We start from the raw sequence: 15932 nt of genomic DNA, 5'->3' as shown, positions 1-15932 counted from the left end.
GTGACAGTGTACTGTATTTATTTTTAGAATCAATATGTTTTATGTATGTGTAGTACCAGTCAAAAGCTTGGACACCTTCATTCGAAGGTTTTTCTTTATTTGACTATTTTCTACATTGTAGAAAAGTAGTTAAAACAAATCTATGAAATAACACATGGAATCATGTAGTAACTAAAAGTGTTAAGCAAATCAAAATATATTTTAGATTTTTCAAAGTAGCCACCCTTTGCCTTGACAGCTTTGCACATGCTTGGTACTCTCAACCAGCTTCACCTGGAATGCTTTTCCAACAGTCTTGAAGGAGTTCTGACATATACTTAAACTTGTTGGCTGCTTTTCCTTTACTCTGCGGTCCAACTCATCCCAAACCATCTGAATTGGGTTGAGGTCAGGTGATTGTGGAGGCCAGGTCATCTGATGCAGCACTCCTTCACTCTCCTCCTTGGTCAAATAGCCCTTACACAGCCTGGAGGTATGTTGGGTCATTGTCCTGTTGAAAACAAATGATAGTCCCACTAAGTGCAAACCAGATAGGATGGCGTATTGCTACAGAATGCTGTGGTAGACATGCTGGTTAAGTGTGCCTTGAATTCTAAATAAATCAGAGTGTCACCAGCAAAGCACCATCACACCTACTCCATTGTTACGCACGCCTCTATGAAGAGCAACACCCTGCTACAACTCAACTCTCTGTGAAGTGAAAGCGGTATGGGACTGTAGGTGTGAGAAAGGACGACAAAAGGCAGAATAGACCGTTTACTAGGATTTTATTCCTTTACACGGTAATATGGGGAAAAGGGGCTGGACGGAACCAAAGCAAAGAAAGTAAATGTCAAAGCTCCCCCTCTCCTATCTTACCTGCCTACCCACTACTTACCTAACTTAGCACCACCTGGTGCACTAACTAAAATACAGGGGGTGGTCCGCCCAGGTCTTACCTAGTGTGCCTAGACAGTGAATATACTACGGGTATATGTATGCCCATGGGCCTCTTGCCTAAGCACTCCCTAGGTGCCTTCCCCTTCCTTCCCCCCTGGGAACAAATGAAACAGAATAACAAACAATTACTCAAACAAACTAAGAAACCAAGGACATCAAATAAGCTCTATCTGATAATGCAACAAACTAACACAGTTCATACCAAATCGCTTTCTGATAAACAACCAACACTATATATGACCCTCAGCCATGATCTCTCTAAATCACAATCAATATTTCTGCAATGATCTCAGCCTGCCTATGATCTCTCTCTTCTGAACAACAGAACACTAGCTTTTATAGCTTCAGAAGGCATTGGTAATTAGAGACAGCTGCGTCTTGACGAGGGGGCGGGGTCAGCTCTCCAATCATCAATTGGGGCCGACCAATCAGCTACTTGGGGAGAATTTCAGGAAGCCATCTACTGAAACATACACACTCAAATACAAACTACAACACAGAAACTGGGGAACGTAACATCCATGCTTCACAGTGGGAACCACACATGCGGAGATCATTTGTTCACCTACTCTGCGTCTCAAAGACAGCGGTTGGAATAAAAAAATCGAACATTTGGACTCGTCAGACCAAAGGACAGATTTCCACCCGTCTAATGTCCATTGTCGTGTTTCTCGGCCCAAGCAAGTCTCTTCTTATTTTTGGTGTCCTTTAGTAGTAGTTTCTTTGCAGCAATTCGACCATGAAGGCCTGCTTTTCATGCAGTTTCCTCTGAAAAGTTGATGTTGAGATGTGTCTGTTACTTGAACTCTGAAGCATTTATTTGGGTTGCAATTTCTGAGGTTGGTAACTCTAATGAACTTATCCTCTGCAGTAGAGGGAACTCTGGGTCTTCCTTTCCTGAGGCGGTCCTCACGAGATCGTTTCATAATAGCGCTTGATGGTTTTTGTGACTGCACTTGAATAAACTTTCAAAGTTCTTGAAATTTTCCGTATTGATTGACCTTCGTGTCTTAAAGTAATGTTGGACTGTCGTTTCTCTTTGCTTATTTGAGCTGTTCTTGCCATAATATGGACTTGGTCTTTTACCAAATAGGGCTATATTCTGTATACCACCCCTATCTTGTAACAACACAACTGATTGGCTCAAACACATTAAGATTGAAAGAAATTCCACAAATTAACTTTAAACAAGGCACACCTGTTAACTGAAATGCATTCCAGGTGACTACCTCATGAAGCTGGTTGAGAGAATGCCAAGAGTGTGCAAAGCTGTCATCAAGGCAAAGGGTGGCTACTTGAAGAATCTCAAATATAAAATATATTTTGATTTGTTTCACACTTTTCCAGTTACTACTTGATTCCATATGTGTTATTTCATAGTTTTGATGTCTTCGCTATTATTCTACAATGTAGAAAGTTGTAAAAATAAAGAAAACCCCTTGAATGAGTCGGTGTGACAACTTTGACTGGTTACTGTAAGTATTCAGACCCTTTACTCAGTACTTTGTTGAAGCACCTTTGGCAGCGATTGGAGCCTTGAGTCTTCTTTGGCATGACGCTATAAGCTTGGCACACCTGTATTTGGGGAGTTTCTCACATTCTTCTCTACAGATCTTCTCAAGCTCTTTCAGAGACTTGTTCCTGAAGCCACTCCTGCGTTGTCTTGGCTGTGTACTTAGGGTCGTTGTCCTGTTGGAAGGTGAACACTCTCCCCAGTCTAAGGTCCTGAGCACTCTGGAGCAGGTTTTCATCAAGGATATCTCTGTACTTTGCTCCGTTCATCTTTCCCTCAATCTTGACTAGTCTCCCAGTCCCTGCCGCTGAAAAACATCCCCGCAGCATGATGATGCTGCCACCACGCTTCACCTTCGGGATGATGGCAGGTTTCCTCCATACGTGACACTTGGCATTCAGGCCAAAGACTTCAATCTTGGTTTCATCAGACAAGAGAATCTTGTTTCTCATGGTCTGAGAGTCCTTTAGGTGCCTTTTGGCAAACGCCAAGTGGGCTGTCATATTCCTTTTACGAAGGAGTGGCTTCCGTCTGGCCACTCTACCATAAAGGCCTGATTGTTGGAATGATGCAGAGATGGTTGTCCTTCTAGAAGGTTCTCCCATATCCACAGAGGAACTCTGGAGCTCTGTCAGTGACCATCAGGTTCTTAGTCACCTCCCTGACCAAGGCCCTTCTCCCCCGATTGCTCAGTTTTCCCGGCCAGTCAGCTAGCTCTAGGAAGAGTCTTGGTGATTCCAAACTTCTTTCGTTTTAAAATGATGGAGGCCACTGTGTTCTTGGGGACCTTCAATGCTGCAGTAATTTTGTTTGTTTTTTGCTCTGACATGCACTGTCAACTGTGGGACCTTAAATAGACAGGTGTGTGCCTTTCCAAATCATGTCCAATCAATTGAATTTAACACAGGTGGACTCCAATCAAGTTGTAGAAACATCTAAAAAATTATAAATGTAAACAGGATGCACCTGAGCTCAATTTCTGTTTTTTTATTTGTAATAAATTTGCAAAAATGTCAACCTGTTTTCACTTTGTCATTATGGGGTATTGTGTGTAGGATGCGGAGATTTTTTTTAATCCACTTTAGAATAAGGCTATATTGTATCAAGATGTTAAAAAAGGGAAGGGGTCTGAATACTTTCCGAATGCACTGTATACACATTTGTATCAGATACTATAGCTGGAGGATGTTCATATTTATTTACTTGCACAGTTTGTAAAGAGAACCATTGATATATTTCCAATTTAGGAATTTTCTTTGACTAAGATTACATGTCACAGTAAAAAAGTCAAAGGAATGATTTGATTATAGTTTCTGTTTTTATCATTTGCAATATACTTAACTCTTCACTCATACGGTTTTATATTTTATTGAAATGTGTTAAATTGAAATGTTTCATAATAATGTTTGCAACATTAGCAATGTGTAGTTTACATAGTTGTATTTTCACTGAGTAGATGCCCCTCAGTCTGTTATCACTGTGCTCGGTAAGGTTGGAGGTTCTCCTTTAGTTGGCAGAGGGACACGGAAGAACCCACTCCAAAGCCTGCATACAGGGGCTCAGAGAACTGGGCCTTGAATTTGTGGATCAGCTCCATGGCCTCTGACACAGAGTAGAAGGCCACCGTGTTGGCAGTGTAGTCCAGGTACACTCCAACCCGTGTGGCCCGCGGGGCCTCTGGCAGGTCTTTATCCATCTTGTTGTGCCATGCGGAGTAGCCCGAGTCAGAGCAGAGCAGGCTCCAGGACTTGTCGTTGTAGCCCAGCAGACTGTGAGAGTTCTTACTCTTGCGGCTTATGCTCTTGTAGGCCACTCCGATGGAGAACTCCCCGCTCCACTCTGCTTCCCAGTAGTACCTGAACCCACCCAGTGACTCCCTGCATAGAACCTGGGAGAAGCCATCGAATCGCTCGGGGTGGTCCGGGTAAAACTGGACTGTCTTCTTCCGCATTACTTTGTGGTTCCCCTCAAACAGAACCAGTTCTTTGTAGGCTGTGTTGGGGTCAAAGGTGAGCGGACAGGAATCTGAGGGAAAAGTAATATTTATTGGCGTTATCAGAAAATGATATGATTGAGTTGGTATGAAGAACAGACAAGAACAGACCACTCACATCTCAAGAAGTCTGCTCTAGTTTTGGGTTCCTGAAAATCTGCCCTGGAGGGTGCTGTATTAGTGCCGGAACAAAATATGGATTATATCATCAGAGTATTCAGATTGAAAAATTATAATTTTCCACAGATAATAAACCAATGTAAACTTCATAAATATATACCTTTGAATTGTTTGTCTCCACCTCTTGGTGAAAGTATGTACACAGGGGTATCACTTACTGTAAATGTAAAATTACAGTTGGTTATCACAATGTAATGCTATATTCTTGCTGTACAAAGGCTGTGTTGTAGGCGTCTAAGTCGCATTAATATACTAACCTAGCTTGGAGATTTGGCTCAGCTCCTTCTTACAGATGTCATCTAGATGCTCCTTCATGTCGGTGGCAGTCTTCGTGATTTCTCCGAAGGAGAACTGGGGGTTGATTAGTACTTTGGGCACCGTGGGCTCAGGAGGAACACACAGCGTGGGGAAACTCTACGTAGTGCCGAAGTAAGATATGAAATACTGTTTCAGTGAGTCATTTTTCATTAAATAGACACAAGGAGAATAACATATTTGAATTTAATAGACTTGCTTTTCATTGTAATGCCAATGCTAGATTCATAATAATTTGTTGAATATTGTACTGATCCTTGTTCCGACAGCCCAGAGTCCCCCCTCCCTCTAGTCCACTACCTGTAGGAAGTGGATGTTGTCCTCTGTGTCCAGGATCTGGCGCAGCTCAACATCTTTGCGCTGCAGCTCCAGGATCTCCTGCTCCAGCCGCTCCACGTATCCCTCAGCCTGTGACATGGCCACCTGCATGTTGGCCTTGGTCAGCTGGCTCACCTCAACGTGCCATCGCTCCACTGCCTGCAACATCTCACTGAAGATCTTATCACTGTCCGATATCACCCGCTGGGCATTGCTCTGACGTTAGGGGAGGGAGATACTGCATATTACACAAATATCATTGTGTTATATATATTTATATATGTATAATTAAAAACAAAACATTGCAAACTCACATTGTTTTAATTCATATACTATATCATAGTAATGATTTTGTGCCTCTAAGACAAAAGTTTATGATCAAACAAATATACCATTAATGAAGGGATGTAGTCTAATAAGAAGTACCATAAATTGACCAAGGAAATGGAAATGGACCTAACCTTGAGAACGTCAACATTGTGTCTCAACTCCTGCAGTTCCTTCATCCGCTCCTGAATGATGTGCTGGACCTCAGACTGGGTCACTGCCAGGTTTTTCTGTTGAAGGAGAAGAAGAAGAGGAAGAGGAACCATAAGACCTTTTTGTGTTTAGAAGTTTCAAATGAATTTCAACCATAGCATTGCAGTTGTCATGTACTGGTAGAGCAGCGAGGGTAGATTGTTCCAGTGTGTAAGAGCAGTCTTGCCTGTTTCTCAGCTCGCTCCTCCTCAGCAGAGATGATGTTGTGCCTGCGGTGCTCCCTGACGGTACACAGCACACAGATACACATCTGGTCAGAGCGACAGAACAGCTCCAGGCCCTTCTGGTGCTGCGGACAGATTTTCCTGTCCAGGTGACCCGTCTCATCTACCAGCTTGTGCCTCTTGAAGGTGGCCGACTCGTAGTGAGGCTTGACGTGTGTCTCGCAGTAGTAGGCCAGGCACATCAGGCAGGACTTGACAGCCTTGCTGCGGCGGCCTACACAGAAGTCACACAGTGAATCCCTCTGGAGGTAGGGCAAGGGCTGCAGCTCAAGCTCCTGGGTCACGTTGGGCACATTGCGCCTCAGCACGGGGCGAGGGCTGAAAGTGGCCCGGCACTGGGGGCAGCTGTACACCCCCAGGTGGTCGTACTGGTCCCAGTAGATCTTGATGCACTCCAGGCAGTAGGTGTCTCCACAGGAGATGGTGACGGGGTCTCGCAGCATGTCTGCACACAGAAGACATGTGTAGCCATCTGGAGGCAGGGGGAAGTTAGACTCAGCCATGGTCCTGCTGGGTCAGACTGTCTGAGACAGGGAAATAGTACTGACTGATCACAGAATCCTTCTCCACTGACCTGTGTTTAAAGAGAGTAAAGCCAGAGCCCAGTCCCCTTCCACAGGTATTTAAAGGTGAGGCTGTGTTTTAGTGTAAACAGAGAATACATGAAAAGACACGTAGATTTTTTGTTGACATAACAGCAGTGAGAGTTTAATGGTGGCTGACAACGTCCACAGTCAAAACAGTCTGTCCTGCTTCTTCTCTGTAAAATAAATCTAGGACAGTGGTTCTCAAACCTCTCCTCTGGGACCCCCAGATGTTTCCCAATTTTGTTGTAGCCCTGAACTAACTCACCTGATTCACCTAGTCAAGGGCTTGATGATTGTTTGACTATATGAATCAGCTGTGCTAGCTGTGGAATAGTTCAAATACATGGAACGTATAGGGAGTCCCTGAGGAGAGGTTTGAGAACACCAAATCTAGGACACAGCACCATCATGTTTATACGCACACAGCACAGTTACAGTAAACATAGCCTAAAGGACAAGGTCAAATCTCTGCCTGTCCCATCTGGGTGAAACATGCCCTCTGAATCACACAGTTTAATCATCTACAGTTGAAGTTGGAAGTTTACATACACCTTAGCCAAATACATTTAAACTCAGTTATTCACAATTCCTGAGATTTAATCCTAGTAAAAATTCCCTGACTTAGTTCAGTTAGTATCACCCCTTTATTTTAAGAATGTGAAATGTCAGAACAATAATAGAAAGAATGATTTATTTCAGCTTTTATTTATTTCATCACATTCACAGTGGTTCAGAAGTTTACATACACTCAATTAGTATTTGGTAGAATTGCCTTTAAATTGTTTAACTTGGGTCAAACGTTTTGGGTAGCCTTCCACAAGCTTCCACAATAAGTTGGGTGAATTTTTGCCCATTCCTCCTGACAGAACTTGTGTAACTGTGTCAGGTTTGTAGGCCTCCTTGCTCGCACATGCTTTTTCAGTTCTGCCCACACATTTTCTATAGGATTGAGGTCAGGGCTTTGTGATGGCCACTCCAATACCTTGACTTTGTTGCCCTTAAGCCATTTTGCCACATCTTTGGACGTATGCTTGGGGTCATTGTTCATTTGGAAGACCCATTTGTGACCAAGCTTTAACTTCCTAACTGATGTCTTGAGACGTTGCTTCAATATATCCACATCACTTTCCTCCCTCATGATTCCATCTATTTTGTGAAGTGCACCAGTCCCTCCTGCAGCAAAGCACCCCACAACATGATGCTCCCACCCCCGTGATTCACGGTTGGGATGGTGTTCTTCGGCTTGCAAGCCTTCCCTTTTTCCTCCAAACATAGCGATGGTCATTATGGCAAAACAGTTCTATTTTTGTTTCATCAGACCAGAGGGTATTTCTCCAAAAAGTACGAAATTTGTCCCAATGTGCAGTTGCAAACCGTAGTCTGGCTTTTTTATGGCGGTTTTGGAGCAGTGGTTTCTTCCTTGCTGAGCGGCCTTTCAGGATATGTCAATATAGGACTCGTTTTACTGTGAATATAGATACTTTTGTACCTGTTTCCTCCAGCATCTTCACAAGGTCCTTTGCTGTTGTTCTGGGATTGATTTGCACTTTTCACACCACAGTACGTTCATCTCTAGGAGACAGAAGACGTCTCCTTCCTGAGCAGTATGATGGCTGCAAGGTCCCATGGGGTTTATACTTGCATACTATTGTTTGTACAGATGAACGTGGTACCTTCAGGCGTTTGGAAATTTCTCCCAAGGATGAATCAGACTTGTGGAGGTCTACAATTTTTTCTTTTGATTTTCCCATGATGTCAAGCAAAGAGGCACTGAGTTTGAAGGTAGGCCTTGAAATACATCTACAGGTACACCTCCAATTGACTCAAATTATATCAATTAGCCTATCAGAAGCTTCTAAAGCCATGACATAATTTTCTGTAGTTTTTCAAGCTGTTTAAAGGCACAGTCAAATTAGTGTATGTAAACTTCTGACCCACTGGAATTATGATACAGTGAATTATAAGTGAAATGATCTGTCTGTAAACAACTGTTGTAAAAATTACAAAGTAGATGTCCTAACCGACCAAAACTATAGTTTGTTAACAAGAAATTTGTGGAGTGGTTGAAAAACAAGTTTTAATGACTCCAACTGAGTGTATGTAAACTTCCGACTTCAACTGTATATGTATCTTGTAAACAGAACTTTATTCTAGATTATTCCCACTCTCTAGAACGGAACAGAACATTATCCACATGATATTCGTAGTGCCAGTACCAGATTAGCCACTAGAGGGTGGGGTTTCATCCAATATCCTTTCTCATTAAACGAATGGGTTTCACTGTTCAATTGTAATGGCCATGTGTTAAAGATGTGTCAAACATGGGGTGAGGGTTATGATTGAGTCAGTGTTAAAAAAACATAATATGCTACATATAATGGGCATAGACAGAGCGAAAGGCAGTGAATAGAAACAAATAAACAGAATTGCTGCGTGTGGATTTGTGTATCATGTTAGTTTAAATATGCTCCTGAGTGTCGCAGGGGTCAAAGACACTGTATCTCAGTGCAAGAGGCATCACGGCAGTACCTGCTTTGAATCCAGGCTGCATCACGTCCGACCGTGATTGGGAGTCCCATAGGGCGGCGCACAATTAATTAGTCCAGCGTCGTCCTGAGTAGTTGTTGTAAATAAGAATTTGTTCTCAACTGACTTGCCTAGTTGAATAAAGGTTAAATAAATAAATACAAGTATTAGATGTTTACTGTTCATGTACAGTATAGTGCTGTCCTCATTTATAGGTTGTTCTTCATGTTTGTCAAAACAAAGGCCCTCTTTGTTGTTCTGGACAGGCAGACAGCGAACAGACAGAGGACTGGGCGTGGTTGCACCAGTTGTGAGCCAAATCACAAAGGACAGAGAGGGGAGGGGGAAGGAGCCCGGGAGGGGGAGAAAGGGAGGGGGTAAGGTTGAGAGAAAGAGGGAGTGAACGAGCGAACGCATGCGCCCAAGAGTGACAGCATATGATGTCATGGCTTGTGCTGGTCTGTGCTCTCTCTCTCCCCACCCTCTGTTCTTCATCTCCCTCCCCTCTCTCGCCACCTCTCTCATCATTGTGAAGGTGGTGTGAGTGGCAGGGCTAGGAAGAGGACACACAGCATTAGCACGGGCATCCCCAGCATCATCACTCAGCATCCCTTCACCTAAAAGGTAAACATGTCTATATTTATAGTTATCCTGTACCTTAGTCTATGGACCAGAAATGAAGAGGTTCAAACACAATGCATGACGGAAAATCATAGAAATGAGAAGCCATTTGTTTGACAACATTTAATGTGCTCACTGTCCTCTTTTTGGTTTACTTTTCTTTTGTGCTTACTTTCAGGCATCTTTACTAGACTCCGTCGTTATACTTTATTTGAAATGTACATACGTGTAGACATATATACACTGAGTGTACAAAACATTAGGAACACCTGCTCTTTCCATGACATCAACTGACCAGGTGGATCCAGGCAAAAGCTATGATCCCTTATTGATGTCACTTGTTAAATACACTTTAATCAATGTAGATGAAGGGGAGGAAACAGGTTAAAGAAAGATTTTTAATCCTAGAGACAATTAAGACATGGATTGTGTATGTGTGCCATGCAGAGGGTGAATGGGCAAGACAAAATATTTAAGTGCCTTTGAACAGGGTATGGCAGTAGGTGCCAGGTGCACCGGTTTGAGTGTGTCAAGAACTGCAACGCTGCTGGGTTTTTCACACTCAACAGTTTCTTGTGTGTATCAAGAATGGTCCTCCCCCCAAAAGGACTTCCAGCCGACTTGACACAATTGTGGGAAGCATTGGACTCAACATGGTCCAGCATCCCGTTGGAAGGCTTTCGACACCTTGTAGAATCCATGTGAATTCAGGGCTGTTCTGAGGGCAAAAGAATGTGTTCTTAATGTTTTGTACACTCAGTGTATATTATATGTCATGGGGCTATATTGCATAATATTTGTGTTTAACTTGTGGAATGTTCCTGTACTGTAAAAAATTACTTCAAGATATAATAATATTTCTTTACATTTTGAATATCAAATGCTCAATGGCCCAGTTTTGGATAAAATACATGAACTTGTTAGATATCATAAATGGACAAGACCCATTATAAAACAGAGAACGTGAGCAGTCTGGTGGCCTCATTTAGTGAAAATAATTGAGATATTTTCCCCAACAACAGGCTGCTCTCCAGGAATGATACATCATGGAATGTTATTTAATTAAGTAGCTGCCAGAGAGTAGCTGAAACAACAGTAACAGTTCAAGATGTGTGTGTGTGTGTGTGTGTGTGTGTGTGTGTGTGTGTGTGTGTGTGTGTGTGTGTGTGTGTGTGTGTGTGTGTGTGTGTGTGTGTGTGTGTGTGTGTGTATATGGGTGTGTGTGTGGATATGGGTGTGTGTGTGGATATGGGTGTGTGTGTGGATATGGGTGTGTGTGTGGATATGGGTGTGTGTGTTCACCATAAGTCAGCGGCCACAGCAGCCATTTCTTGGCGGGGCAGGGAATCAATCCAGCTAATGGATTCATTACAAACAAGTGAGTATGTGAGTAATGCCCAGAAGACATGGTGTGCTGAATGTCTTGCCTTAACGACCAAATCTCTCCCAATACTTAATACCTCATTTCCTGTTCGTGGACATACAGCGTCCTCCCAATGTTATTTCAATATTATGGCAGGGCACCTGGTCTTTGTGTGAGAAACAACAACCATCTCAACTGTATGCCTTTCTCGTACATCCCATCCTTAATGTTGTACCCCTCCCTCTCATCATCTCTCTCTCATCATTCGCTTCTATCTCTCCCTCTCTCTCTCATCACCCCCTCTCTCTCTTATCCCCACTCTCCCTCATCATCTCTCTCCCTCTCTTTCTCATCATCTCTCTCCCTCTCTTTCTCATCATCTGCCTCTCTCTCTCTCTCTCTCTCTCTCTCTCTCTCTCTCTCTCTCTCTCTCTCTCTCTCTCTCTCTCTCTCTCTCTCTCTCTCTCTCTCTCTCTCTCTCTCTCTCTCTCTCTCATCACCCCCTCTCTCACCCTCCCTCCCTCTCATCATCTCTCTCTCTCCCTCTCTCTCTCTCATCACCCCTCCTCTCTCTCACCCCCTCCCTCTCATCATCTCTCTCCCTCTCTCTCTCATCATCAACCTCTATCTCTCTCTCTCTCTCATCATCCCTCTCTCTCTCTCTCTCTCTCTCTCTCTCTCTCTCTCTCTCTCTCTCTCTCACACACACTCTCTCTCATCATCCCCCCTCTCTCATCATCCCTCTCGCTCTCTCGCATTATCCTCCCTCTCTCTCGCTCATCACCCCCCCTCTCTCTCATCATCCTCCTCTCTCTCATCATCCCTCTCTCTCATCATCCCACTCTCTCTCTCTCTCTCTCTCTCACCCCCCCTCTCTCATCCCTCTGTCTCTCTCTCTCATCCCTCTCTCTCTCTCTCTCATCCCCCTCTCTCTCTCTCATCCCTTTCTCATCCCTCTCTCATCTCTCGCTCTCATCATCCCTCTCTCCCCCTCCCTCTCTGTATAGGACAGAATGGCAGAGGGCTCAGTATCAGAAGCAGAGGTGGAGACGGCCTTCAAGAAGTTTGCCATTCATGGGGACACCAAGGCTAATGGGAAGGAGATGAATGGCAAGAACTTTGCCAAACTCTGCAAGGACTGCCGGGTCATCGACGGCAAGAACGTCACCGCCACCGACGTGGACATCGTCTTCACTAAAGTCAAGTGAGAGACTCCGTCCAGTTTCAAACCTCCACACTGAAAGATCCACAGTCATCTTTCTAGTGAGAGGGAAAATGGCCAGAGGACCTCAGAATACCTTATCAGGAATGACATTTTGTGTCTGTGTATTTTAGGGCGAAGACAGCTCGTGTGATCACCTTTGAGCAATTCAGCCAGGCCCTGTCAGAGTTGGCCCCAAAACGTTTTAAAGGGAAGGGCCAGGAGGAGGCGCTGCAGCAGCTCTATGGCCTCATAGCAGGGAAGGAGCCCTCCAACGCGGGCGTCACTGTGAGTGTCTACCTGTCAGCAGCACACTGCCTGATAATATTACAGTCTCAGAGAGAGAAAGAGTGTGTGTCCGTGTGTGTGCTGTGTATTTGCATATGTGTAAGGGGTGGGTAACTTCTTGCTTTGTATGCCAATCTCTCTTTCCTTCTCTCTTTTTCCTGCTCATAGAAAGTGGCCAAGGCAGCGGCGGTGGACAGACTGACAAACACCACCAAATTCACGGGGGCACACAAGGAGCGTTTTGACGAGACTGGCAAAGGGAAGGGCAAGGCTGGGCGAGAGGAGATCCCAGATGCCAGTGGCTATGTGGGGGCCTACAAGGGGAAGGGCACCTATGAGGATAAGGTCAAGGAAGCATAGGCAGGATAGAGGAAACAGAGAGAGAGCTACTCAGACCCTACCATTTACCCCAAAACCCCCCCTAAATACTGGACTTTCAATTAGAACTGAGAACTGCACAGGTACAGGAGGATGGACTGTTTAGTCACTGGATGCCATAGTATCAGGGGAGGCCATCATTGTAAATAATAATTTCTTCTCAACTGACTTGCCTAGTTAAATAAAGGTTACATTTAAAAATGTAAAAATATATCCTCAGAGTTACAGGGTGGGGTTGGGGTGGTAGGATGGAGAGGGGAGGTGTAACGGTTCCAGTGGGGAGTAAACCTGAATATGAAATATTACCTTTACTAGTTGATAAAGAATAATGATTTCTTAGGGAGAAAATGTACTTAAATAATCTACATACTCCCCCTTCGTAAATGCTCCAGCCCAACCCCTGACCCCATCCCTCCCAGCTTTACTAAACACCTCAGTCAGCGCACTTATTACTACAGGAAGTAACTCAGCTCCCTACTACTACAGGAAGTAACTCAGCTCCCTACTACTACAGGAAGTAACTCAGCTCCCTACTACTACAGGAAGTAACTCAGCTCCCTACTACTACAGGAAGTAACTCAGCTCCCTATTACTACAGGAAGTAACTCAGCTCCCTACTACTACAGGAAGTAACTCAGCTCCCTACTACTACAGGAAGTAACTCAGCTCCCTACTACTACAGGAAGTAACTCAGCTCCTTACTACTACAGGAAGTAACTCAGCTCCCTACTACTACAGGAAGTAACTCAGCTCCCTACTACTACAGGAAGTAACTCAGCTCCCTATTACTACAGGAAGTAACTCAGCTCCCTACTACTACAGGAAGTAACTAAGCTCCCTACTACTACAGGAAGTAACTCAGCTCCCTACTACTACAGGAAGTAACTCAGCTCCCTACTACTACAGGAAGTAACTCAGCTCCCTACTACTACAGGAAGTAACTCAGCTCCCTACTATTACAGGAAGTAACTCAGCTCCCTACTACTACAGGAAGTAACTCAGCTTCCTACCACTACACACATTGTGCTTTATCATTGAGGTTGCTTCTAACACTAATGCCCTGGTATTATGCACTTCTTTCACCCACATCCTTCTCAACTGATGTACATAGCTTCATCTGCTCTGCTATAATAACTGTATATTGGAAATATAAATGGATGAATTAATAAATACATTATTAGATGATGTAATAGATTAATGAATGGTGAATACATTCAAAGATATATAGACTGTATCTGGACATTATAGTCCTTTGCTTGTGCTGTAGATTGGCCACATGGAATAAGAGACAGATGAGTCCTCTCCTCCTCTGAGAAGATGGGAACACTGTCTGTTGGAGGACTGGGAGCCTCCTGACTACACTGTTGTTCTGTCCTTCCTGATCACTGTACAGTCTAGCTGTGTCTCCCTCTGTTCTGAAGAGCTGGAAAATACTATGTAAACGCTCAAATAAATCACTGAGCAGCAAATCAGACCATGTGAAAGAGTTATTTTTTCTCTCTCTGTCTCACACACACACACACACACACACACACACACACACACACACACACACACACACACACACACACACACACACACACACACACACACACACACACTATCAACTCTATCAATTCATATCAAAGTCACAGGGATTAGTACTATTCCATTGGGTACTGCACACCCCAAAACACAGTATCTGTCCCTAATACCTTTACAAAGCCAGTCTGCTTCCTCTGTTATTAAGTCCCATACTGGTGCAACAAGGCTATAAAGTGAATGAGGACCTCCCAAATACATAGCCACCCCCTGTCTATCTGAGACCTGAGCTGCAAGATGTGAGGTGAGACACATGGAATGGTGTTTATTGTAGTTGACTGTCCTCTGTAGCATGTTGCTATGGGTGGAACATCCCCCTGGGATAGGTGATGAAGGATGCTCTGCTTGCATGTGACATTCTATGTCATGTTCAGTGGGAGTGTGCTTTCGTGAATGTTCAGATCAGTTCAGAAGAGTTCAATTCACTATTGTGTTAGGAATGCACTTAAAAAGAAATGCCTTGTGTGTGAGGGTGTGTCTGTGTTGCGTCCTGTCCTCTCTCCCAGGTGTCGTGCTGCTGTGTGTGTTGTAGACAGGATCTTCTCCTGGAACAGCCCGAGACAACACTGTGAGAGACAAAGAACACAGAGGAAGTGTCTATACTAGAAATAAGTGTTTATAATAGTCTGGTTTGAGTCTCAATGAGGATGTATGTTAGTGTGTACAGATTGTTAGTGTGTGCATGTGTACAGAGTGTATGACAGACCCAGCATCCTGTGGCTGCGGTGTGATGCAGAGACAGGTGGGGCAGCTGCAGAACTATTACAACACTACTCTGACCCAACTAAAGACACACCTAGAGACAGCCCAGACTGCACTGGCTGACATTAAGGGTGAGAGTCTTATCTATGCCTGCATATCTGTGTGTTTTACAATCAGATTATTGACGATCCATGTGTAGCCTGGCGAAAGTAAACCCAGCACAGGACACAAAACTCCATCGGGGTTGTTTGTCCTGTCAAAGCTTGAACTTAAAATAGGATCATGTACTGTAGGAGGGAAATCACCACCACAAGGTGAAGTCACCATAAAGTAAAGTTCAGTCTAAATCACAATCAAGTGAAATACATCTGTTAGTGAAGTGCATAAAAACAATCTGAGTACAATAAGTACAAAGGGAAATGCATAAACAGTAGTGGCTCTACTTTCTATTAAAAACAAAAGTAGATATAAATAAATACAGCGATGTACTTTTACCACCTGGCTACAGCTCCTATTGTACTTGCTCTAGTAGAAAGTATAAACTATGAATCAACATAACTACTTCAATAGGCTTCTGACTAACTGCCAAGTACTGTAGCTCCACTAGCTAGACTAATTTCACAACTACTCTTTCCCTGTGTATCTCTGACCATCATTCCACCC

General features: G+C 43.8%; 2 protein-coding genes across 5 annotated transcripts; one reads left to right on the top strand and one right to left on the bottom strand.

Moving 5' to 3' along the window:
- Positions 1-3424: 3424 nt before the first annotated feature.
- Positions 3425-9465, bottom strand: LOC129868550 (tripartite motif-containing protein 16-like). Of its 3 annotated transcripts, none has more exons than XM_055942642.1 (8): positions 9139-9465; positions 5965-6657; positions 5720-5815; positions 5241-5474; positions 4883-5039; positions 4726-4782; positions 4564-4617; positions 3425-4477 (listed from the first exon to the last, which is right to left on the bottom strand). In XM_055942642.1, the coding sequence occupies exons 2-8, from the start codon at positions 6523-6525 to the stop codon at positions 3927-3929; spliced, it is 1710 nt and encodes a 569-aa protein (XP_055798617.1). In that variant the 5' UTR covers positions 6526-6657; positions 9139-9465; the 3' UTR covers positions 3425-3926. The 3 variants fall into 3 exon arrangements, with proteins under 3 accessions (XP_055798617.1, XP_055798616.1, XP_055798618.1); XM_055942641.1 differs by having other exon boundaries at positions 5965-6546; XM_055942643.1 differs by having other exon boundaries at positions 5965-6467.
- Positions 9466-9609: 144 nt separating this feature from the next.
- On the top strand, positions 9610-14458 carry LOC129868557 (tubulin polymerization-promoting protein family member 3-like). 2 transcript variants are annotated; one of them, XM_055942651.1, is made up of 4 exons: positions 9610-9759; positions 12132-12323; positions 12455-12608; positions 12777-14458. In XM_055942651.1, exons 2-4 carry the CDS (start codon positions 12133-12135, stop codon positions 12966-12968), a joined length of 537 nt encoding a protein of 178 aa, XP_055798626.1. In that variant the 5' UTR covers positions 9610-9759; position 12132; the 3' UTR covers positions 12969-14458. The 2 variants fall into 2 exon arrangements, with proteins under 2 accessions (XP_055798626.1, XP_055798625.1); XM_055942650.1 differs by having other exon boundaries at positions 9612-9759; positions 12127-12323.
- The last annotated feature ends 1474 nt before the right edge of the window (positions 14459-15932 follow it).

The sequence above is a fragment of the Salvelinus fontinalis genome, chromosome 13 (assembly GCF_029448725.1).
Source record: "Salvelinus fontinalis isolate EN_2023a chromosome 13, ASM2944872v1, whole genome shotgun sequence".
In the NCBI taxonomy this organism is placed as follows: Eukaryota; Metazoa; Chordata; class Actinopteri; order Salmoniformes; family Salmonidae; genus Salvelinus; species Salvelinus fontinalis.
Note: the sequence above shows the minus strand (reverse complement) of the source record. Positions and strands in the feature narration are given on the sequence as shown.

Bases quoted from the DNA above. Each gene is read 5' to 3' on its own strand.
- LOC129868550 (XM_055942642.1), bottom strand. From the start codon at position 6,525: ATGGCTGAGTCTAACTTCCCCCTGCCTCCAGATGGCTACACATGTCTT. The intron at 5,475-5,719 runs GTTAGGTCCATT...CCCTAACGTCAG, and splicing joins ACAATGTTGACGTTCTCAAG to AGCAATGCCCAGCGGGTGAT. The intron at 5,040-5,240 runs GTAGTGGACTAG...GGCACTACGTAG, and splicing joins ACAACATCCACTTCCTACAG to AGTTTCCCCACGCTGTGTGT.
- LOC129868557 (XM_055942651.1), top strand. From the start codon at position 12,133: ATGGCAGAGGGCTCAGTATCAGAAGCAGAGGTGGAGACGGCCTTCAAG. The intron at 12,324-12,454 runs GTGAGAGACTCC...TGTGTATTTTAG, and splicing joins ATCGTCTTCACTAAAGTCAA to GGCGAAGACAGCTCGTGTGA. The intron at 12,609-12,776 runs GTGAGTGTCTAC...TCCTGCTCATAG, and splicing joins CCTCCAACGCGGGCGTCACT to AAAGTGGCCAAGGCAGCGGC.